At 36.4% G+C, this 25650-nt stretch overlaps 1 protein-coding gene across 3 annotated transcripts; it reads left to right on the top strand.

The window, feature by feature from the left end:
- Positions 1 to 387: 387 nt before the first annotated feature.
- Positions 388 to 24122, top strand: RAF1 (Raf-1 proto-oncogene, serine/threonine kinase; the record flags this gene model as incomplete). 3 transcript variants are annotated; one of them, XM_082004746.1, is made up of 17 exons in its annotated part: positions 388 to 594; positions 1496 to 1608; positions 2682 to 2784; positions 4322 to 4479; positions 5346 to 5444; positions 6899 to 7052; positions 8535 to 8594; positions 10428 to 10455; positions 10549 to 10676; positions 11714 to 11831; positions 15783 to 15867; positions 16871 to 17047; positions 18064 to 18110; positions 19615 to 19733; positions 21468 to 21599; positions 23045 to 23179; positions 23982 to 24122. In XM_082004746.1, the coding sequence occupies 17 exons, from the start codon at positions 388 to 390 to the stop codon at positions 24120 to 24122; spliced, it is 2004 nt and encodes a 667-aa protein (XP_081860872.1). The 3 variants fall into 3 exon arrangements, with proteins under 3 accessions (XP_081860872.1, XP_081860873.1, XP_081860874.1); XM_082004747.1 differs by lacking the exon at positions 8535 to 8594; XM_082004748.1 differs by lacking the exons at positions 5346 to 5444; positions 8535 to 8594.
- Between the last annotated feature and the right edge of the window lie 1528 nt (positions 24123 to 25650).

Genomic DNA, 25650 nt, shown 5'->3' with positions numbered 1-25650 from the left:
TTCCAGCCTTAATGATTCTGTAATGTTTGCATGCTACCTCTGGCTTCCAAGACTATACTTTTGGCTTGCAGCTTTCTGAAGGCCCCTCAGACGTGACGGTCAACTGCTCCTGTGACAGCAGAGATGCAATGAGAGGAATTACGCATGTATTACTGATGATCTGTTTATGTGCAGAAAGTGAAATGCTTTTGAGATTCAAGCTAGTTTTGCAAATGTGGGTGAACTGTACCATGTATGTGTAGGTTGATCGTGTCACAAGGGAGAAGGCCCTGCAGTTTTCAGACGCTTTTGAGATCTGTTGTCTTGGGAAGAGAGAGTACAACTTCATAGCAAAGGATATTGTAATCTTCCCTAACTCTCTCAATTTTTCTTTCTTAGACCGTATCAATGGAGCACATTCAGGGAGCTTGGAAGACTATCAGTAATGGTTTTGGACTCAAGGATTCTGTCTTTGATGGCCCAAACTGTATTTCACCTACTATCGTCCAGCAGTTTGGTTATCAACGCCGAGCATCCGATGATGGCAAAATATCAGATACTTCTAAAACTAGTAATACTATTCGTGTTTTCTTGCCCAACAAGCAGCGCACGGTGGTAAGTCTACATTAACTTTATGTAAGAAATGTACTGTTCCCATTGCTAACACTGACGTGTACCTGGCAAGAGAAATGCCAAGCTTCATAAAAGATCTTAACTGTGATTAAGTGTGTTGCCATCAGTTTGCTAATATTAGAGGACACATTTTGAAAGCAGTGTATCTGTATTTTGAGAACCTGTATTTCTCTACCTCAGTGCTGTATTTTTCCAGCATACTTGAGCAAGATGCTTTGCTTACATATTTAACATCAGTAGTTGGCTGACCAAAACAGTGATGCCTGTATGAAGTAAAACATGTAATAATTTCTGTCACCATTTCCTTCACTTGGATGCCCACAGTGAAGTATGGTAGTTGCTGAAGTGAAACTTCTTGAGGGAACACTTCTTTTAAATTTCTTGTAGCTGAATATACTAATAATAGTCTTACACAAAGTTCCCTGAAATCTGAATTAAGCATTTTTCTATGCTTAAGGTAACTCCATTTGCCTACATTTCTATTACTTTTATAGGCTACCGACTTGTATGAGTGCTGTATAAAATCCTGTTTCAGAGAAACATAGTAATTGTAAGAAATTGAAACATGATAAAATGGCTTCAGAATTTCCTTTGCATAAGTACACAGTAGTTATGTATATCCAGAAAATGTGCCTGCCTGACAGGTTGGCTTAATGTGCAGCAAGTTAAATTGGAAGGCACAGCAGTTTGTTGTTCCATCATACAAGTAATTTTTATTTATCTATTTATTAACTTCAAAAGTGAACAGTTGTGCAGTTTTACTGTAACCTCTAAAGAAAAGGAAGAAAAAAATTACTTCTCCTCTCCACTCCCCGCAAAGAAAAAACCAAGCTTAAAGAAATTCTGCAATCACTGACTAAAATTTTTGTTCCTTTGGTCACAGGTAAATGTGCGAAATGGGATGACCTTACATGACTGTCTTATGAAGGCACTTAAAGTAAGAGGTCTGCAGCCAGAATGCTGTGCGGTTTTTCGACTTCTTACTGAACCAAAAGGGTAAGAGTCTGGAATGTTATATGTGAAACTTTCAACTAGAGAATGTAAAAATCTTGTTTTTAGAATAGCACCAATAATGCTTTCTTCCTCTCTCTTGCTAGTTTCTTTTAAATGCACGATTGGGTTGTGAACACTTCCATGTTGCTTTCTTAACCCTCCTCTAGGGCAACTCCTTCAGCTTCCTGGGTATTAAAAATTTTATTTTTGTGTTAAAGCTGAATATTAAAATGCTTAAAATTGAAGCACAAAAGCACTCAAGTGCTTGTAGTGTCTTACAGAGGCTTTTGTCATACTCTAGATAAAATGATGTGGTATGCCTTCATATTTGAGGTGCATTTCTCCTCTGCATTTGTAGTTGGTAAACTCCGGTGCTAGTGATTCTTAGGCAACGTAAATGAACATCTCCTCTGTGTGCTCAGTTTTAAGGCTCTACGTTCCTCTACAACTTTTCAATGTTTGATTTAAATCTCACTTCAGATATTCCTTATTTTTTGTAGGACCGGGGATGCTGCTATTAAATACCAAATGATTCTTTTACAAGCTGAGGGAGTGAAGGTATCTCATGGAGTTAATACATTTAACTTCACACCTCGTAAGGCTTGGGCTTAAAGCTCTTTTAAGCCTCAATCATGAGGCAGTCATTTGTGGGTTTACATCTCTATGTAACTGAGTCCATTCTGGGGTCACCAGTAACTTTAGTCCTGAAGCACGCACGTAATACGGTTTTCATGTCACTAAGTCTGCCATTCATAATTTCTTATGTTTTGTTTATAAGGGTATTTCTGTGACTCCATTACAGCTTCTAGGTGCCTTATTGCAAATAATCTATATATCTAAATGACTTAAATGTTAAAAAATAAACGGAAAAAGAGGTGAATTGCTATGTTTTTAAAGTTGCTTCTGAATTTTTAAGTGCAAGACACTGAAATATCGCTCACTGTAAGAGGTTAGCAATGCTTTTTTGTATTTGTTTTCAGTTTACTCGAGAAAGCTCACAAAACTTAGATCATTGATTAGGCGAGACTTCTAATCTCCTATATAACTTTCTTGTTCCTATTTTCTTTTTCTTTCAGAAAAAAAGTGCGTTTGGATTGGAATACAGATGCTGCCTCCTTGATTGGAGAGGAACTGCAAGTGGACTTTCTTGATCATGTTCCACTCACAACACACAATTTTGTAAGCTTTTCCTCTTCTGTATTTTGATGTAAATTGTACATATTCAGTCAAAGAATGTTTTATGTATTAGGGGCCTTTTGGCTTTCTAAACACATGGGGGGGCATTTCAGAAGTGATGACTGGATTCCTTCACCCCTATTTCCCACAAATTAGACTGGCTAAATATCAATTTGCAATGAAACAAGTGCCAGAATTCTGTTTACGTTTAGTGATTCCTAGGTGTCAGAGACTTTAAAAACTCACATTACACATATTCTTCAAAGGTCTGATGATTGCCATTTTTATTTTATATAAATACGTATTTCTGTAACCGTCATATCATGTCTTTAAAACCCAGAACTGGCAGATAACTTGCATTTTCAGTCTCTGTCTCATCAGTCAAAAAAGGCTAGATTCAGTTCAGCAGCTTTATTGGACTGTTGATAATTGTGCTGAATGTACAGTGGTGCTGTTAATTTTGCAAGGTCATGACATTGTTTTGTGAGCCTTGTAATTTTTCAGAGTGTTTTTTGGGGGCATGAAAGACTTCAGATTTGTAGTTGCTTCTCAAAAATTGATTATTTGCTCAGCATAGAGCAAATAGAGTTGGGTTTTGTTTGTTGGTGTTTTTTGTTGTTTGGCTTTGGCTTTTTGGTTTTTTTTGTTTGTTTGTTTTGTTTTTACAAAGTGATAATGCCTAACTATCAGATTTACCTTGTATTATTTCATTCTCCCTGGGAAGGAACTCTATTCCTGTATTCTAGCCTTTTTATTGTTTTGTCCCAGAAATATATTGTGCCGAGTGGCAAAACTAAAAGGAAATTGGAAAGGTTAGGATTGATTTACAAAACCTGAAAGTAGCTTTTTTACTACTTTACATTTTCAGAAAACTACAAATAAAATTGTCTGCTGTTGGTCACCAGAAAACTAGTATTTTTCTCCAGATCTGGAAAAAGGTTGAACTTCGAGCCTTCTTCCACAGTATGTTCTGGAGGAAGAAACACTTTGGTTCATTTTTTTGTATTTCAGAAGCTTTGAAAAAATTCTAGATGCCATTTATAAAAATAGAATTTCCTTAAACAATTTTATTTACTAAGGAATTTATTTCTTATGCAAGCCGTATTGGTTAGTCATAAACACAAAACAAGCATTTTGACTAATAAAAAAAAAGAGGTGGTTCTTACAATTTGATCCTCCTTCACCTCCTTGGTGATATCAAAAACAAACAAAAAACCCTAATTCTTGGCCCACCCAACTCTGTCACCTTACGGAGCAAAAATAGTGCTTTTGAATTTGACAGAACACTTTTCCTTTCTTTTTTTTTTTTTTTAAAATGATCAGGTAAACAAAGCCCTAAATGTTTGTAAGCTTTCCAGGTTTCCAACCAAACAGGAAATGTGTGCAAGAATACTCAAGTGTGGTTTTAAGTTCAGTAGCACTTTGGGGGCACCGATAACGTTTTAACGTGGTATTTATTTATGTTGAGCTCTGAAGATGTTCATCTCTGCTAATGAAGAGAAGATAGTAGCTTGGATTAATAATTTAATGTTCTTTCTAGGCTCGGAAGACATTTCTAAAGCTTGCTTTCTGTGACATCTGCCAGAAGTTCCTGCTAAATGGGTTTCGGTGTCAGACATGTGGTTATAAATTCCATGAACACTGCAGCACTAAAGTTCCAACTATGTGTGTCGACTGGAGCAATATCAGGCAACTCTTGTAAGGACCGTTCCTTTTTAATAGCAGCAGTAGTTTTCTGTGACAGACAAGCATTGTTGTGTTTTGTGGGGTTTTTTTTAAATCTCTTCTAGAGATAAATTTGGATTGCTGGGAAGTGTAGCCACTTTCATCAATACACAGAACTTGGGTATTGATTTCATAAAACAGCCAGCAATGATTGTCTATTCCCAGGTGAAGAAGGCCGTTTACATTAAATGCATTTTATTCTTGCTGTAAATTTTAATATTCTGGGCCAAGCAAACGAAGATCTTGAATGACCAGACAGTTGCTATCATGCCCTCTGTTTCAGCAGAGTAATAGTAATTCCTCTCACATAATGCTTTTGTTAGAAGAAAAGAAGGTCGTGATTCAGTTTTTTTTTTTGCTGTTGGAAGCGTGAGTGTTCAGAACTACCACAACTTTTGACACCTTGTTGAAAGTGCATGGAATGGTGAGAAAACTAATGAAGCACAATACTTTCCTAATATTGATTAGAAGTTGAAAATCATTGCCTTAGAAGTTCTTTTATGCAAAAGTGTCAGAACCTATAATTGATTTTATGTGTTGTACTTAGTGATTGTATTTTTTTTGGTGTCGAATACCCTTCCAGGAACATCTGAAGTCTGATGTAAAAAGATTTGTATCTTAAGTTTAGGAAGAAAACATGGACATTTTCTCTGGGAGTCTGAAGACATAGTTTTTAGTCATACCATACACAGAGGAAAAATACGGTGTAAAGATAGGAATGTGTTCGTGAAGTTAATTGTGCTGGAAAGAAACAGCCCTTTAAATTTTCAGCTTTAAAGAGCATTGTACAGGAGGTAGTGTAGCAGTTGAAATTGTAATTGTTTTTGTTGATATTTCAGATTGTTCCCAAATTCAAATATCAGTGACAGTGGTGTCCCTGCACTACCTCCCTTGACAATGAGACGGATGCGGGAGTCTGTCTCCCGGATACCTGTTAGGTAAGCTAGTATTTCCTGTCATTTCTGTTTTGGGAAATACAGTTGTTTAAAAACAAAACAAAAACAACAAAACCAAAACACCCCCAACTCCTCAAAAATAGAACAATCATATGGAAGGTTGGGATAAATGGGCAAGAAGGCAACGCCACTTCATCATAGATAATCTATAGTGTCCTTTCTTGTCCTTAGATTCAAGCAAAACATTGATTTGGGATTTTATATTTTTAATTTTTAGTCATAAGATTTTAAGGGAGGGTATTAAAGGTTTTCTGGAGACCTTTGTTTTCCTGCCTAAGAAAATTCAAGGCTCCCTTTAGTATTTTTGTGAATTAATTTTATTTCATCTGATCAGGTAGTATACATGTAAGGGTTCATGCCTCGTTGTGCATGACTTGCATACATAAGCTAAAATAATGTTCTAACGTTATGATGACAGATAAGAGTTTAAAGAGAGAACAGTGGAAACTGAAAATGTGCTCCTCTTAAAGAAAACTCTGAGACCTAAAGAGAATGTTCCTGTAGTTTTAAATGCTAGAATAAAATTGCTTTCCTTTCAGAAAGGCCTTCTTCTGATCCTAATTTGTGCCTGTATTCTTTTCCTTGAAATTCTAGAGGCTGAAGAGGGCAGGCCATCTTTTGTTTTTTCTACATCCCTTTGAAAAATCTTGGCCTGCTCAGGAGTGAGGCACAGAGCACGTAGCTGACTTGCAAATGGTTCTATGTATTTATTTATTTATTTTAGTGGGAACTGCATCAGGAATTGATCTTAATGTTCTCTTTGCCATCTCATTCTACTTCCAGTGTTGTTGAACAATGACTCATTAACTTGATAGTTTTTGTGAAGGCTGGCTGATTTCAGTTAAGATACTTGTGTGATTTGGGATAAATAGGGTTTGAGTGACCTTAGCTGTGATGTATAGCTCTTTGTTGAACTGGATTTTAGTGTTGGCCTCCTTGTAACTGGTATTGGGTTTCATGACTTCCTTGCTGGCTGTTCTGTGTGAACCATTGAACAGTCTTGCAAACCTTTACAAATTCAGGGCTTAGCAGTAAAAGTAGCTCTTAAGCTATGCATTACAGGCTTGAAGTGAGCGGTTTGTTTAAATTTCACAGACCCAAATTAATCCCAGAGAGACAGTATTTTATCAGTATATTATGTGATTTGATGGGGACTCAGGTGAATTTTATCACAGTAGAAACAGACTTATGTTAAGCACACTAGATGAGTATGTGAACTGACAAGATCCTGCTTCAAGTTTTTTCAATGTATTTCCTAAGATAAACTGGTAATGATTCAGCTGACCAAACAGTGTAGTTAGCATGTAAGTCCCAGCTTTTTCTCTTTGGAATTCTGCCTACCTTGCATTTGAACAAGTTACATTGAAGAGTATTTTTCAACTGCTAGAGGAGAAAAAATATCCATAACTTTCCCTTTTTCTCTCTTTCCTTCTCAGTTCCCAGCACAGGTATTCTACGCCTCATGCCTTCACGTTCAACACATCAAATCCTTCCTCTGAGGGCTCCCTTTCCCAAAGACAGCGATCTACGTCCACACCAAATGTCCATATGGTTAGCACTACAATGCCTGTAGACAGCCGGATAATTGAGGTAATGTTGGTAGATAGGGAATAGCATAAAGTTAAACTAAAATTGTGACTGGATATCTAATAGTCACTGGTTTGTTTTTCTTTGCTTTCTGTCATTTGCTTACTGTTTGCCTTAGTTGGGGGAGTGATGAAGAATATAGGTGACACATTTGCTTAGAAAGTTAATAGTTCATTCTTGCAGTCTTTTATCAACTTTGCTGAAGTTCTAAGTAGATTTTTGGTGTCTGTAAAGATGTGGGGGAGCTTAACAGTCCAGTTTCACAGGTCTGAAAAGAAGATAAGCTCAGTTTTGCTGAAGAAGTACTTATTAGGCATGTCTAAAAATGTTCTTTTAAATGTATAAATCTTGATTTGTTGTGGAGGGCTGGTGTTTGTTTTAAATCAGACTTCAGGTACTGTAAGTCTGGATGTACTTCTTGGAGTTGGAGTACTCAAGTCAAAGCTTACTGGCAATATCTTTTGTTACACCTGTACAGAATTAACAGCGGTTCTGGGCTTGTGTGTTAAAGCCATCTGTATCTGAGAGTATTTCTGCTTTCAGTATGCAAGTATGCTTTCAAGCACCTTCCCCCCCCCCCCCCTTTAGACTGGCAGTAGTGAGAGACAATTCTTTGAAGTCAGGCCTAAAGTTGGGTTGGTTTTTTTTGTTTGTTTCGTGATAACCTTAACAAAATAAGGGAGTGGTGTGCAGGAAAGACTTGAAGAAAGTGCTGCAGGACTTCAGAGAGAGCACTGTTGGTTTTCTGCTCTGGAATAGTTTAAAAACTCTTTAGGCCAAGCAAAAACCTTTGACTGTCAAGTTTATTTGCATGTTCAGCTGGTAGTTTATAGGCTTCTATGAAATGTGAGAACTCTCTGAAATGTGCTAGAGAAGTCCTCTGGACCTTTGCTGGAACTGAAGAAGAGTGCACTGCAGCCCCGTGAAGCTTTTTTGCTTAGAAGCTGTGTGTCAGCTGGGTTTTCTGGGGAAAAGTACCGTCCCTTTCTCTTCGATTTTCTTAGGCTTACAGCCTTTTTTACTGTTTCAGAAGCCTGGCTGACCATCTTCTATGTCATGAAAAATAACAAAGCACTCAAAGAGAATATTAATTACTTTGTAGTGTGATGAGCCTTTAAGGAGACATTGCTTAATAATATCATAATATAGGGACTGAATAAAAATAGCTGTCATGTCTCAAAGGCAATAGCTGCTTTTCCAGAAGTCTTAAAAAAAAAAGAAGTTTAAACCCCCCCCACACCACTAAAAAAGGTAGTAGAGACCTTCTAGTATGACATGAGAAATGAAGTGGTTTACCAAAGGATAGGTACTAGTGAACTTTTGTGTTTTAATAGGAATACTTACTTAGAAGTCCTACTGCACTTAATTATCATATATCAAACAGGTTACTTTTTCTTTCATTTATCCTAACATTCAATTTAAAAAAAAATTTTTTTTTTATACTTCCTCTGTTCTTTTCTTTTATCTCTTACCGTGTTGGCCTAGAATAACAGCCTGAATGCTTCTCCCAGTTCCTGGTGCAGACGATTTTGTTTGAGGGGAAGAGTAGGTATTTTCTTGGTGCCTTTTGTTTTCTTGTGATTAACAGGATTGCTATAACTTGTAAGCCATGGCAGTGTCCACATGAAATGTTTAATCTGGAGTTGATTTGATGGAAATCTTTATAGCATGTTTATACTTAAATAATGAAGACACTAATTGGAAGAGGCAAGTTAATAGAAGAGCTTCGTTTTTAGTTTAGCTGGATGAATCCATACTACTATGAAATGTGGTGTGAATTTGAATAGGCTTGGATTAGAAATGCATTGGTCACACAGTTTTTAAAGCATAACCTTCTCAAATACATCTGTTGTGTGGCTTTTTTCCCCTGGAAATGATTTTGTTGAATACAACTGTACGAAACCCTTAGATTAAGAACATGATGTACTATTTTTATTTCATATCAAAGCCAAGGTGACAGACTACAGCACTGTGTATGGTATTGTTTGTGTTCTAAGAACAACTCTAACGAATACTGGTTTTGGTTCATTTGCTGTAAGATTCATAAGTAAAAAAGAAAATATTCACATGAGGATTGAAGTTCAAAAATAGTTTTTCCTGAAATAAGAATTATGTATACATAAGTGTGAGAACAATTTTCAATTATTTAGTTATTCTTTGCTGGTTTACTTGGAAGCAGTTACGTTCTCAGGCTGATATCCAAAAAACATCACTTGTTATAAATTCAGGTTCATAAAGGTTTTTATGGTCCTCGAAATGGACAAAAATAGTAACTTGCAAGAGTTCTTCATTGGTAGTTTATGCAGATTTTAATCCACTCAGCCGTAGAGTAGAGGTACTCTGCAAGAATACTCTATATAGAGTCAAGCCTGGGAGAATGCAGCTAACCAGCTAAAATTATGTATTTCATAAATGAATCTTTACTAAGAATAATCTCAGCTAATTTGAAAACTGTATGGTGGAATGTAGGTTTGTTCTGTCCTCCAATGAAATCCTACATTTGTTATTCTACTAATTAGTTAGAAAGTTTGAATTGACTTCTATTAACTTTGACAGTATTTAACATTTCTGTAGTGCATGTTCTTGCTTTGTACTTATACAGTACCTGGATATTTTACCTTTCCTGTATGTACTATGGGATAATACATAGCAGGTGAGAAAAGTTGTAAAGTCATGTTTGTGAGAGCTTAGTTTATCTTGTGCATGGCTGTAGAATTGTGTTGTAAAGTGCCTGTGGCATGAGGTGAGAGTTGTCGCACCATACCAACTAGTGAACTGTGTAAGAACATGCTTTTCAAATATCATCAAACTTTAATCTGTGGAAAAATGTTTTGAAAAGTAGATGGTTTTTTATTGGGGCACAAGACATAGCCTTTCTTGGGTTGAAATAGTACAGTAGAGATGTTTCAAAATGTATATTGACTTGGAATATTTTAGGGACTTGTATTTTCCTACTTGTAACCCCAAAATTTTTGAGAGCTTGTCCCCTAGAGGTACGGGACTATCACAGGAGCTGTGTTCAGTTCTGAAATACAAGCATGTACAAAAATCCAGTGGTGGCAATGCAGACAGTATTTCTGGTGTTTCTTCTTGTTTCGTGTCTTTTTTTTTTCCCTCTTTTTTTTTTTTTTGGTAGTAATACCTTTTAATATGCTGTGAATACTTTTAATGTTTTGTAAGAATTCACAAATTGCATGTTTTTAGTATATACGATTCTTGTAACTAGAAAATAACCAAGCTGTCATCGTTTGGAGGGTGTTGGTCTACTGTATCACGCTTGACCAAAACTGTCAGAAACAATTTCAACACTATTCCTGCTTGTTCCTTCATATGTTCTCATATATTTATTAACTTTATTATCTATTTCCTCTGTTTTAGGATGCAATTCGAAGCCATAGTGAATCAGGTATGATTTCCAAAAATAAAATAATATATAATATTATTTTGTGTTTATTTTCTGGTTCATAAAATTTTTTATGTGTTTATTTTTATATTTAAGCTTCACCTTCTGCTCTGTCTGGAAGTCCTAACAATATGAGCCCCACTGGCTGGTCTCAGCCCAAAACCCCAGTCCCAGCCCAAAGAGAGCGAGCCCCTGGATCCAATACACAAGAAAAAAACAAAATTGTAAGTATGGTAATACTTTTTTAAAAAATATATTAAACTAGGCTGGGAGTAGTGATGTGTTGGGATAAATTTATGTACTTAAAAGGCAATACAAGCTGATGGTCATCTTGGATTGCTCTGCACTGTGTGTATATAATAGCGATATAATTTTGACTAACTTGGGAAAGATAGCAGTATTGCCTTGCATTATAAATACCCAGAACAAAATGTTTTGGATTGAGCATTAATTTCAGACAGTAGTGTGAAATTCTCTTTCAGTATGGATTTGAGGATTACTTTTTTAAATTATTAGGGCTGTGTCTATTTTATTCTGGTTTAATGTGTTTATGGTTAGCCTTGTTATTGCTATTTGAACTGTATTGCCATAGCTTCCATTGAAAATGGATATTGATACTGCCATCATTCTCATACTAAAGTTTAGTCAAAATGTCTCAGGGAAAAACAGATTTAAGAAAAGGCAACTTTTTCCTCAAAGGCTTGACTTAAACTTGGGAGGGGGGAGAAAAGTTAGAATAATATCTGGAATTTTTTGAAGGCTTGTAAGATTTAAAAATGAAAGTGTGGTTGCTTAGTGGGACTCACAGTTGTTAATCAGTTAGACATTTGAGAATTCTGCTCTTATCTTTTTGGTTTATTCCTTTTAAATATGTAAATTAGTTCCTAAATTTCAGTATTGTAATTTTGAGAAAGTCAGTAAGTTTCTTAAGTATTTCAGATGTCTTTAAGTAGTTGATTATAAAATATTTGTTCCTCTTAAGACGTAAGATCGGGGTTTAAGTTTCTAGTGCAGAACGTAATGATTAAGCAATTAAAGCCATCCAAGAAAATGTTTTGTCTTTTTTTAAAAAAACAAACCACCACCACCACTACCCCTCACAAATTGAGGAGGAAAACAGAAGTCCAAACTGTAGGACAAAAACCCTCAAGGTTTCAGTGCATTTGAAACTTGTGTGAAGGAAGTTATTTCATTCGTGGTGTGTAAATATAATACATTTGATTAAAAACTTAGAGTAAAGTCATGTCAATTTTTGTTCCAGAGGCCTCGTGGACAGAGAGATTCCAGTTATTACTGGGAAATAGAAGCAAGTGAAGTCATGCTTTCTACCAGAATAGGGTCAGGTTCTTTTGGAACAGTTTACAAAGGCAAATGGCATGGTAAGTTCTTGACAAGCGTTACTGTCTTCTCGACACGTTGATTCTGTAGAACAGCAATCCAGAAGAAGGTAAAGTCGTTTTAATGGTGCTGCGTGCTCTACCACCGAAGGTACTAGGTGAGAAATATTAATTCCCTAATATTAGCAGTGGGAAAATTAAGGCAAGGAACAGACATCAAAATCTGAATCTCAATCTCACAGCTGTCATCTGCCATGGTTCATTATATTGCAGCCAACATTGTTTTCTTTGTTACCATGTTCCTACAACAGCTTGTTTTCTGAAAAGATTTTGCTTTCAATTAGCAGAATTGAATTAGCAGAATTGGCCAGGAAACTTCACGGCCTGATGTTAAATTACATCTACCTTTTTTTTTTCTTTTTGGTACCTCTGCGGTTTAATTAGCATACTTGTATTCAGGATGGCAGGGAGAGGAAATAAGCATAAATTGCTTTTACTGTGATGTTTTTGTAAAGAAAAAATGGTTGATGTGAGAGTTTATGATATAAAGTTAGCTGGAATTCTTTGAAAAGAGGCACACTGCAGAACTACAGAATTCGTTTCTGAATTCAGGCCTTGTGATTTAAAAAGAAATACACACAAACCCTTCCAGGCCCTAATTCAAATAGTGTTATTGTCATAAAATAAGCTGACACAAAACATCTGGAAACTTATCTTCCACCCTCTATTTTTAAAGAATAAATACTTGCATGTCTTAAAGCCCAAATGTTGTTGGCATCAATGGAAGGACTATTCTTATGCTAAATCTAATATTCATGAACAGTTAAACTGATTTTCATTATATAACTGAAATGGAACACAGAAATCAAGAGGAAAAATATGTTAAGTAAGATTTCACTAAACAAGGTAATAAATGTGAATTTCTTGTTAATATATTTGAATTTAACATTGATAAATACACTTCATGTATCGAAATTTGGTTCTTCCTGTGTTAAACAGCAAATACATTGAGCTACATATTTATGAAGAACCTTCAGTTGTGTGCACAAGATGACTGTATTAACTGTCACCTAACTCAATATCAATCAAATAAGATTGAATTTTTTTTTTGGTAACCATCATTTGTGGAGTGGTCTTAAAGGATTTAAAGGGTTTATATTTCTTGCAAGTCTTTTGTGTTTAGAATTGATGGAAGTGGGAGTTCACAGTGCAGAAATTAGTGTAACTGCAGAGTTTTTTCATAGTAACCTATTCTAATAGTAGAAACGCAGCAATAAAAATGTCTTGGAGAAGCTAAATGAAATCAATTGAATTGGGCAGATTGCTGTGAACGTAAATAGAAATTCTCAAGTTAGAGGTGTCGGGTTTCCTAACATGCCCAACAATGAAGGGCTGTTTGCAGTGAACTTTTGGAGGGCACCCGTGGAAGATGGTGTGCAACTATATGCCAACTGTATTAGGTGTCCAATAAGCTTCCCTGATCTAGTCTTCCAAAATGAAAATGAAGTGTCAAGGACAGTCTTGCTCTGAGGAGTGCGTGTCTTGTTGAACAGGTATCTTGCGCTTCCATATTTTTCCCGATTGTTCTGATGGTTAAGTACTAATTTTCGTATTTGCACCACTTCTGTTACAGACCCCATTTGGATCCTGTAGTGTCCTGTAGCATGCTTCTAAATTTAAAAGGCGGAAAGAGAACCAAGGCAGTTTAAATGGGTTGGAAGACTACCTATCATAAACACTCACATTTCCCCTTTGACCCTGGTAATCAGTTCTAGGGTTTTGGTGGTTGGGGGGTGGCGGAAGCTGATTTGTCTTCAGATTGCTGCTAAACAAAACAAGTGCTGTTGTGTATTTGTTTCTGTAGAGAAAACTGCTTGGGAAATGCCATCAAGCCTAAAAAAAGTGTGGCACCTGATTCAGTAAGAACAGTGTAAAGTTAAAAACATCTTTCTGTGGAGCAAGGATCATAACTGAGAATATATTGAAAAATAATCTGAAAACGTTTGGCCTGTCATCAGTGGATGCTGCATCCTTGCCTTGTCTTGGCATAGCTCATAGCAATGTACTTCAAGTATATCTGTTGGTCTTGTGTGGTACGTCAAAAGGAGTTGCTGTAGGAACGAGCTGCTTCAAAGCTGGTGATTTTGGTAGCCGTATGAAAGTGTAGTCTTTCTACCAGTTATCTTCTGTCCTGGTCCGTAAGCAGAGAGCTCTGTAAGTTATAGAACATCATGCATACTGCAAATGTGAGATGGTTCTCTTCATGAAGATACTGGTGGATGAAATAGGAAGTATATTGCATTTACTGAAGTTAAAGGAAGAAGATATAAAGGTATAATACTGTGTTCAATATTTGTGTGTCTCTGTGACTCCACATTGTATACAGCAAATTAAGCAACTGGTAATGGTAGTGGAAGATACTGCAGTTCACTTGGGGTACTCTGAAACTTTCAAGTACCAGTGTGCATATCCTTCTCGTGCTGTGTTGGCAACTTTTTTTTTTTAATTGAGCAGTTAGTATTCCTAAAGTATTCAGGTGATCATTTTATTCTAGACGTGCTAACGTACTTTTCAAACATATCTTGGAAAAGAGACCACATTAAGAGGATGATAATTGGTGATTGTGGTAGCAGAGAAATCTGTCACTCTAGGGATTTTATTTTTTTTTTAAATGTAGGTGAGTTCTGTAATGCTCAGTGGCAGCAGCCTTTAAACTATGGGATAAGGCTATGGTGGAGTATAGCATCTCTCAAATCTTTGTACTGCGTGTGGACTAAGACTGAAATTTCAGTTTTCCTAAGCTGCGTTTACCTTCTTGTGACAGTGTCAAGGAAGTTCACCCCCCTCTTGAATTCTAAAATGCTGTCCATTTGTAGTTGAAATGAATGTGATGGTTTCTTCTTTCACTGAGGAATCGGTGGGTCTTGCTGTTAGTGCTTTTGCTTTTGTTACAACAGTTGGCTTCATTCCACTGTTGCACCTTTTTTGAATCAGTTCAGTTGTACTGTTTTCTGGATGTACACCGTAAAGGTTTTTAGAGCTCTAATCTCTGGAAATGGTCTCTAAACACCATGCTAAAGGTAGCACTGGATAATCATATATTCCTCTCTGTGTTACCTTTGAACAGATACTGAAATTTAAAGCAAGCACTGACACTGAAAGCAATTCAAATGAAGCTTTTAAGTAAAATTTTATAATGTATCAGCATAAAGAACAGTAAGATATTCTGCTTTCCATAGTCCCCAAATTTGTTATTGAAATATTAAAATCAGCTATTTCGTTCACAATTTTTTTGCTATTCCTGGATAGAAGAATTTCCCTCTCCCATTCTTGAAATTTAGCAATATTTGAATCTATAAAGTTTGGTTTTTAAATACAGCTTGTATTAAAAAGGGGTGTGTGTATATGTATATATAAAAATTATATATATATAAAAAAACACTTTAATATATAAACTGAATTATATAAAAATACAAAAGAGTGTGTGTATATATATGCATTTTATATATATATGCATGCTATATATATATATGCATACGTATATGCTAAAGCTGGATAGAAAAGAGAAAGTGGTGAAACTTTGCATACTGTTTGGAAGCCGAGAGACTCTGATGTGACTGTGCTTGAAATAATGTGCTGAGAATGCAGCTAGAGTAGAATACCTTCCTTTTCAAGAACTATTTGAGATTTTAGTATCTTCATATCCTGCAAAAAGCATATGTGTAATTCTAGCCAGCCGTAGCTGTTAAAAAATAGAAGGGAAGCATGTGAACCATTAATTAATTTTTTAATTAGACTGAAATTCAGGTAAATTAATTGCTTGATACTGTGGAAGATTATATGTCTGCAGGAAAATCTTGACCTATGTACAAATTAGCAGAGGTGTACTGTGCACAAATTAAGAATTTTAAGTGTGCTGTATATTAATGTTATTTTTGGGGGGAAAAAAAAAAGCTGCATTTTTAGTAACTTTTATGGTAAATCTATTTTCAGGGGATGTAGCAGTGAAGATACTAAAGGTTGTAGATCCAACCCCAGAACAGTTCCAGGCTTTCAGAAATGAAGTGGCTGTATTGAGGTGAGTTGGTAGTTATGTTGTGAAATTCTGTTTCTCCAAGGCACTGTAATGTCACTACTATCCCCCTTTAAGCCGTCTTGCCCAATATTCTATGTTTGATAGACACAAAAAGCAGGTCTCCAGAGAACAAGAATAAAAAAGATAGCAGATACTTCAGGATACTGCTGCGGAGCTGAGACTGCAATCATCCTTCAGAGTATTTCAGTGGTTCCTCAGTATTTCTAAAAGTTGTCTTTTCAGATAAATAATACTAACATCCATAATTGTTCAGGTCACATTTGGCATGCAGTGAAAGGTGAGGATTAATAAATTCTGCCATAATTCTCATCACTGGACAGTATACTTGAACTGTACCTTTTAAAATTGTTGCATAATTCCTTTTTTTTTTTTTTAAAAGAAGTATGCTCTGATCTACATAACTGTTTTCTGTTTTCAAATACTGTTTTGTAGTGTCCAATTAACTATCTGTAATGTTAATCCTGAAACTGAACCAGTTAGAGTACGTAAGAACTATCTTCTCATCTGGTAATTCCTTCACAGTTTATGATGACCACTTAGTTTCCTATTGGCATTCAGTCTTCTATCTAAAGCTGTTCTTTTTCACAGCTCTCAGGGTGATTTCTGTTATTCCGATAATTTTTTCTAATACTACTCACAAGCCTGAATGTTCCTTACTAATTTTAAAACCGTTGAATTTTCATGACATCTTTTCTTAAAGATTGATTTTTAAATAACTTCCTTGGAACTAGAATTATTTTGACTAAAAGGCAGAAAATCAGCTGATTTTATTAAAGAACTATAAATTGGCACCTGTAGAATATTTTTATTATTTTTAAAAACAAACTTTACACACACATCCACCTAGTAAAAATTTTGCAGGAAACTCGTGGTTTTGCATTCAAAAGCTGAAATATGTTCCTTTAGCCAGGAGTGCATTTTTAGAAGAACTTGAAAACATTTTTTGTGAAGATAACTAATTTCTCTTTCTGCTACTTTCTGTTAGGAAGACTCGGCACGTTAATATTTTGCTCTTTATGGGCTACATGACTAAAGATAATCTGGCCATTGTTACACAGTGGTGTGAAGGAAGCAGTCTGTATAAACACCTGCACGTTCAAGAGACCAAGTTCCAAATGTTCCAGCTCATTGATATCGCTCGGCAGACAGCACAGGGAATGGAGTGAGTAGGATGAACAATGCTGGCTGTTTTCGTTTGTGGAGTGGTGTTTCCCTTCTTCCCCAAACCCTAATTTGTGGAGTTACTGCACTAGAACAGTAATGGGTGGTCAAAATGGTATATACCAAGCAAAGATTTTGTGCAGCCTTAACTCGGTGCTGTTGTACGCATTCTTACTTTCATTTAGTTGGTTTTTTTCCCCCGTGGATCCTTGCCTGAGTTCATGTTAGACCACTAGTTACTTAGCAGACAGCTTTTCTACATTTTATCTTTTGTAGCTTGAGGTCTTGTAATGCACTAGATGAGTTCCTATTCTAAACATAGAGCGAACTTCTTTTTTAATTCCCTGTGTTACTCACTATAATACTGCAGTGTTTGGCAAACACTAATTTATACTTAAGGTACTTCTGTGACGCGAGAAGATTGTTCTACAGCTACCGGACTCAACGCATGCCGATTATCTTTTGGAAGCATTCTCCAGATGTCCGAGTTGATACAGGAACCACCTCACTTCTCTTTCAGAACACGTTATAACGTTCGTAGCGTAGAATATGCTGACATTGCCTGACGCTGTCAGTGCTCGTCCATTTTGTAGATGAGGACCCAGGTTTCCAATCAGACACCCGGAAAAGTGGAACATACATTGTGACTGCAGAGTAAAGCAGTTTGTAAAAAGTAAACCTTAGCATAGCGTTCAAATTCCATGCATATGAGGACAGAATCCAGTTTTCTAGGGCATTATACAGTTACAAAACAATCATGCCATTCTTTCTCTTCCTGAGTTTTATTTACTGCATTGTGTCCGCTTTCTGTAACGCGTAAGGCAGTTGTCATCAGCCAGTGCTTGCTACGTTTCTCTTTTCCCAAAGCAGACGCATCCTGTAAATCGACTGAAGCAAGAGGTCTGTGAAAGGGTTGAGTGTGTAATAAACTGGCAGAGTGTCTGTCAGTAAACTGAAAAAGGCCAAGTTTATGTCAGCAGCCTTCGTAATGGCACTTTTCTGCTTTTTCTTTCACAGCTATTTGCATGCAAAGAACATCATCCACAGAGACATGAAATCCAATAGTATCCTTTCCTAACCTAATCCTCTTTCCTTTAATGCGAGAGTGATTTGTTGTTAATATGTGGCTTTTTGGGGGGTTGAAATAGCTGCATCAAACCTATATAACTACTGAGGAGTACTTCCTATTGATGAGCAAGAAGTTACTTTTTAGCAAGGACTTTCACAGAACATAGGCGCTTGCTTACCAAACTGGTGAGATAAAGGTGAAAAAAGATGTGCCATGGTTGTACTCTAAAAGTGTCTTACTTTACTTAAATCGTGTTTAGGCCATTTTCTGTTATCCAAATGTTGCATTGGAGAGAAGCTGCGCTCTTTACTTGACGGGAGTTACACGTGCGTGTGCATGCTGACGTGTATGTGCATATGTGGGTTTTGTTACCGTTTCCCATATATTTTTAATAAATTTAAAACACCTTCACATGACTGGCAGAAAGCAAGCCAAAAATCTTACTTTAAACTCAAAAGGCAATCTTTTACCGCTATATTTCTTGCAAAAATAGAAATTTAGTAATGCATATGATATAAAAATGTTGTGAACTGATGTCTTTCGCCTTTTGAAAACGCCTGCTTTTGAAATTGCCAAGAAGGGCATCCATTGAGCTAGCAGCATAAATTGTAACTTCCATTCATAAACTGTGAACGGAATGTTTTGCAAATGTCATCATAAAAAAATATGCCAAATTCAGTAGTTCCATAATGTAAGGGGATTCCTATTTTCAGTTAAACTAGAAAAGTAATCATTTTAGTATATAAGAGGTCAGGAGTTTGTGATTCCTGATAACGATAACCATTTTTGTGAAATAAATTAACTCTGACATGGAAATGAGAACTAGGAGTCTGTCTGGTTTATATTTCTGAATCATCTTTTTGAACTTAAAATAATCTTAAATTAAATTGTAAAATGTTATCTTCTTAAAATAACCCAACAAAAAAAAAGTGCTAGATATCAATCTTAACAGACAAACGTATTAAGTAGCTAGATTACAAACAGTAAAGACGTGCGTATTTCCAGTTGAAATAGTTAAATCACAGTTAAATCCCAGGAGAACTGCCAGAGAGCTTTATGAAACAGATTTTATTTTGATATCTGTTTCTATTTGTAATTGTTTCTTCTTAGTTTTCTGAGTTGTGATGACTTCTATGTTGTTTCTGTATGTGTCTCTTGACACCAGTTATTTAAGTGCTTGTGGACATTGATGTTAATTAACACAGTTGATTTCCGTCCTAACTCACTGTACAGATAAATGTACAAATAATGCTGAAGTGTCTGGTCTTGTTTAGTTGTAAATGTTTACTCTGTAAATATGGGTGCCATAAAATTACTGTTCCTCTGTTTAAGATGCAACTTGTAGCATGTTTTAAAAAAAAAGAAAAAAGAAAAATCAGCAAAACTTTGGATAGTTGGCTTGTGTTTCTGATAACCTAACCAGACACTTTGTAATCATGTCCAAAAAATCAGAATTGTTTACTCAAGTTTTCTGCAGAATTTCTTTGACAAACGTTTAGATATATTTCTTCATGAAGGCCTCACCGTGAAAATCGGAGACTTTGGTCTGGCAACTGTAAAATCCAGGTGGAGTGGATCTCAACAGGTGGAACAGCCCACTGGCTCAATCTTGTGGATGGTGAGCAAAACATTTTGGTGCTTTTAAATAGCTTCCTTTCATTCCCTTAATATATGTTTTGTCAGTTGAACACTGTCAGAGCTTTAAATTGCAACGAATCAACATATGCTGTTAGTGCTGCGTAGACTGCTACAGCTGAGCACGTCTGTTTAGGTACTGAAGTTCTCAAGTTCTACCGGAAAGTTTATGGAGCTTCTCTTGGAAGCGGTACTGCAAAGCCCTGGTCTGAGGGGACGTTCCCAGCAATTCCCTTTATGTTTAACTTCTGCCAGAACTTAAAAGGCAGATCCACAATTTTCCTTCCAAAAATCACCTGGAGAAAATCTATTTAGTAACTTTTCAAATGTGCGACTTCAGTAAAGTAAATGGAGAAAGTGGAACAGTGCCTGTTACCAGGTTAAAAAGCATCATTAAAATTACACAAGAATGTCTCATTTAGCAGTCAGATACGAAGTTTCACTTGGCCTGTTTTTGTTAATACTGTGCAGTTCACTTACATTCAGCATGTAGACTGATGAGCAATATTTTCCAGCTCCCAGGATAGGGCAGGCAGCAACATTTGTGGCAGGTACTTCAGGGAAGTGTAACCAAATAAAAACTTGCTGAACATACATATTAGTACATTTTAAATCTTTCAATATTTAGCACTGAATGAGCTGCAGGCATTACTCAAAACAGGTTTTCCTTTTTAAAAATTATTCTTTATTACTAGGCTTGCAGCCTGCATTGTTCCTCAAGTATTTGTGTTTTGAGAAGTCAGGAAGTGTTCATTAAGAATATCGGGATGCTTGGCCAAGATTTGTTTGTGACCTATAAAATACACAAATCACATGAAACAAAGTTACAAAAGCAGAAACAGTTTTTGCTTAAAAAAAAAAGGCAAGCCAAAGCTTTTTACAGCTTTCCATAAAAGGATTTAAAACTAACTTACCTAATGGTATGCCTATGCACATAAAACAGATCTTGGAAAAAAAACCCAACCAGCTGCATTTTTGCTCTTTGCAGGTTTTTTTCATTTAAACAGTTTATAGACCATCTTTGCTGAGTTGTCATTACCTAGAAGGGAAGGTTGATTGTTTCCTTGAAAGTTGATGTAATCTCTTGCTGGGTTTTTTGTTGTTGTCCTTTAACTAGTACTTTGCTCAGCAATTCTGAGGGATGACTTTGGAGGGGGGGGAATCTTAGTCAACAGGAAAAATATTTTATAGTTTATATCTTGTTTTATTAAATCGTTCAACATTGTTTCTTTTCAGCTTCATATTTTTGCTTTGTTTTGAAAAGATGCAAGAATGCTTTTGCCAGTCTTCTCTGATCTTCAATATATGCTATTTCATATTTGGTTTTCAGATTTCATGCAAATGTTTTGGTATCAATTTTACAAGAGATGAAGTCTGTATTAGAACTTTATATTTTTCCATTTTAACACTGATACTTACGAACTGATAGTGAGAGACTCAGCTGTATGTAAGATGTAACAAAAATGAATATATATTGCAAAAAAGAATAATAGTTATTTTTCTAATGGTGAAATACTTGTTAATTTGGTTACTCTCAATTGTATCATTTTTGTAAAATAAGATGTAGAGTAGCAGTGACTGAACTTCTCTAGAGCCGTAGGTAAAACTCATCAGAAGTCTTGAGGTATCGTTTGTTCACTAATTCTGGGTTGAGCTCGCTCTCTGCTTTCCGTTTCCATTTCAATGATTGCTCTTAATGTGTTTTCTCCTTCTACAGGCACCAGAAGTGATACGGATGCAGGATAGTAACCCGTTTAGTTTCCAGTCAGATGTCTACTCCTATGGAATAGTATTATATGAACTAATGACAGGAGAGTTACCATACTCCCACATCAACAACCGAGATCAGGTAAGAAACATTCTTTAGAACACTGCATTTTATTTCTGGGCAGAGTACATTTTGTTGTCCTCAAGAAGACAAATGCGAAACAAGTACAGAAATGTTGTTTACAACATGATTTGTTTCAGCAGCAAATCTGTGTAATTTAATATTTACTTAAATACTCACAGTGAGAGTTACTCAAGAAAAAAAATAATCTTTTTAATAAACATTTTAAGTGTCCTGTTTATTTAGGGGTTAAAGTTTTTGCTGTATCAGTATAATCTTGGTTTATGTATTTGCGGTTATGTCAGATTTCCCTTTTGATGTTAAATATGCTGTTCTTATATCAGCAAGATTGGATTCTGCGCTTTTTACTAAGCGGAAAAAAAAATAATAGTGGCTATTGTCAAATGTTTTAGTATTGACTCTCAGCTTCTGTGATTTAGTCGTTACTAAGCCGTAATCTTACCAAGTCCGTTAAGCAGTACTTACAAAGCAGCACATTAAGGCCAGAAACCTCAACTGTTTTCCTGACATGAGTGTTTTTTCTGGCTTAGCAAGTGTAGAGCTAACTCATTCTGCAGGGCATGAACTTAAGGCTCTTTGATCTCCGTTTTGCTGACCCTCAGTTGCGGTTTGTGTCTGTTGTTGTTTTGGTTTGTTTTTTTTTTTAATTAAGATCTAATAATGAGCAGTGTTTGTGTATGGGGACAAACTACCAGATTTTAGCCCCTATTATGCTACATGGTCTGTATTCCAAGTCAGAGAGGCCATTTCAAGTTAAGTGAAGGAAGTTTTTCCCTATTTTTAAGGTTGTCTACAAACTGGGATATGGGAATGTGTTTTAACTCATAATATTGAAATTATATGCAAGCTTTAATAATCATTACTGTTGCAAAACATGCAACACTTGCCCCTCAAGTAAGTTTTCTGGGGAGGGATGGAACATTCCCTGGAGAACACCACTGACACCTTATTTTAGCAACATTATATTGACCTTTCCTTAATGATGGCTCCTTCAGCGTGCTAGCTGTACCTCTCCTTTTGAAAGTGTTTTACAGTGATACCTGAAAATACAGTTCTACTGATGGATTAAGCTGTTGTGCCAAATGGGCTGGCTGCTTAGAACTGTTCAAACTGACGCTCGTTTGTCATCGTAGCCTTCAGTTGAAGGACAATTGCCATGTCATGTCTGTATCGTGTAGTATCTCCTGTTCCATTCCAAACGCATTAGTGCCTTCGCTTCTTGAGCATTACAGACCACAGTGTCGCTCTGATTTAATCACATCCTACCTTACACAAAAGCAGCACCATTGTTTGGGTTAACTAATTTGGACAAATCTAGAAGGTTCTTGCTGGTGTGTGTGCCTTTGGTTCTCATGTTTAACCATTTTGGGACACTAAAGCTATCAACCAGTGAAACAACTTTTACAAATTTAGTTTTTTGCTACGTGCTTGTTCTCCTTTTTCAGATTATTTTCATGGTTGGCCGAGGGTATGCTTCTCCAGACCTCAGTAAATTGTACAAGAACTGCCCCAAAGCAATGAAGAGGCTTGTAGCAGATTGTTTGAAGAAAGTTAGGGAAGAACGACCTCTGTTTCCACAAGTAAGTGTGTTTTCTGCATATAAGTTTCAAAGTATTTTGTAAATAGCCATTAGACCAAAACTGCTTCCATGTAGAATGTTCTGTGTGCTATCTAAGGTGTAGCCTGCTTCATGTTCTGCGTTTACTCATACATGCATCTTGCGTAACCCTTAGGCAGTTTGCAATTCTCATTGTACATAGTTCTTGTAAAGGTCATTAAAAAATATTAGGCATGCAGATTGAAGCAGTGTTAGACTAACACTAGAGCAATTTGCTTTCAACAGCTGACCCATTTTAGAGATAAGCAAAAACCCCAACCTACTAACACAATAAAAATCAATTTTGGGTAATTTTACAAAGGATACTTTCCCTCTTCCTGTCACCATGAGGATGATGAAGGTACTTTCTTATACTCATTAAATAGCTGGAATTAAATACCAGCAGATTTTGGAAAAATAACCCCTTGCTGTTCCAATCCAGTATAACTTTTGTTGTTCAGAAAGTTCTTTCTAAGTGTTGTGCAGACTGTTAGGCAGAAGATGCAATTCTTTCCCTGTTACTCTGTTGGAGAATTGCATGGACACTTGTTAATTGATGGTAATGTCTGTGAACTAATGAAAAGTATCCTCCTGTCCTCTGAAACTCAGACTCCTCATAGCAAGGAAGCTGTATGGCGTAGTCCTAGTGTGTTGCTTTCAGTGCCTCCACACAGCATAGCGTTGCTCTTAAAGATATGCCTAAAGCCGTAATAAATGAAGGTTTAAGACTTAAAAAGACAAGCAGCTCTAATGAGCCTTCTTTTCATTTTGTGTGTTTCCCTCAGATACTGTCGTCCATTGAATTGTTGCAACATTCTTTACCCAAAATCAACCGGAGTGCTTCTGAACCGTCCCTGCATCGCGCCGCCCACACAGAGGACATAAATTCATGCACATTAACATCTACGAGACTACCCGTCTTTTAGGATTCTGCTCCCCTTCCCTTGTTCTCTCCAGGGACAGGAAAGGAACAGAAGTAACAGAAGTTGTGCTTTTAATGCCTCAGTGTACAGGATCAGTGCCAGCAGGATTATCCGCGTCCCAGTTTTAAGAACAAGCTGCTAAGGATTTCTGCAGTTTTTATCCTGCAGGGACACAGCTCCACATTGCCTTTTTCTACAGTTTCTTTTACTGGGATAGTTAACAGACTATAAATCAAGAGGTCTATTACTATTTTTTTAATAGATGCACTTGAGCCTTATTTTTCCCATACACAGAAGCGATGGATGTTTCTTTGGCGGTGTTTCTGGATTGATTTGAATCTGTTGATAAATTGGTGTATTTTACAGCAAGGATGGTGTGCCTCGGCGCTGGAGGGAAGATGATGCGTTATGGTGCTCCTCGATTGCCCCGTGCCATATGCCACTTCAAGCTGGGGGCGTTCTGCCTGAAATGGGTATCTGCAGACAAGACTGAGGGAAGAGGAAAAGACTTTCCGGAAATCAGCTCCTGCCTAAGAGCTTTCATCAAGCCAATGAAATAAGTTAAAATGCTAATTCAACACAAAATAGTTTTGCAATAGTTTTGCACATAGAAGAAAAACTCTTGCAAAAGAATGGAATATATTCTGAATTGTACTGCTCAGAGAAGGAAGCTAGCCAGTCTTGCTACGGTCATCTTCAGTAACTTAAGCAGCTTATTTTGGTACTATTGACTTGTTTCTTGCAGCCCAATGAGGTGGTAAGTGCAGAAAGACAGGCTTTTGTGGCTGAGAAAAGGCTAATTAACATTATCCGTATACTTCTGCAAAATGAGCATAGTCTTTGTCCCATCTGAAGCTGTCCAAGAGATGCACTATCAAGAGGAAACTGAGCATATACAGTTTTTCTTGCTGATTTGGGTTTTAATTTTGTTTTTATTGCTCCTGAGAAAATGCATTTATTGTAAGCCAAGGTTCCTCTGATTATCTTATTTTAATAAAATAAATTAAATTTTAGGTTTAAGGTTCAATGTCGTCATTTAATGTAGTAATCCACAGTTCTGACATGTACGTCTAGATTTCAAAAAACTCCAGAAAATGACCTTCTGAAGAATTTTTTTAAAGTTACTAGGATAGGTAATAGCAGTTCAAGTAAAAACACACTGGATATGACAACCTGTAGGTTTCCAACCACATTCTTTACAAGATGTTTTTTATTCTACTGTAATAATCTTTCAGCAGCATCTACTTATTAAGCTACCTACGCTGATGTACTACCAAGCCATTTAACTGCACCATTTTATTTTGGGTGAACCTGTTTCTACTTGGATAGAAGCGAGTGTTTTGTTGTCTTGGCTGAACTTCACAGATGACAAAAAACAGGTGGTTTAGTCTAAGAATTTATTTTTTAAATAGCATTCTGTTTAAATGTGTTCGTAAGGGAAAGAACGGAAGCAAAGTTTCCATTCTTGGAGATGCACGCAGATAGGTGCCGGGCTCAGGTCTAGCGAGCAAAGAGACAAGATGGCTACAGC

This window comes from Phaethon aethereus, assembly GCF_964289735.1.
Source record: "Phaethon aethereus genome assembly, chromosome: 11".
In the NCBI taxonomy this organism is placed as follows: Eukaryota; Metazoa; Chordata; class Aves; order Phaethontiformes; family Phaethontidae; genus Phaethon; species Phaethon aethereus.
Note: the sequence above shows the minus strand (reverse complement) of the source record. Positions and strands in the feature narration are given on the sequence as shown.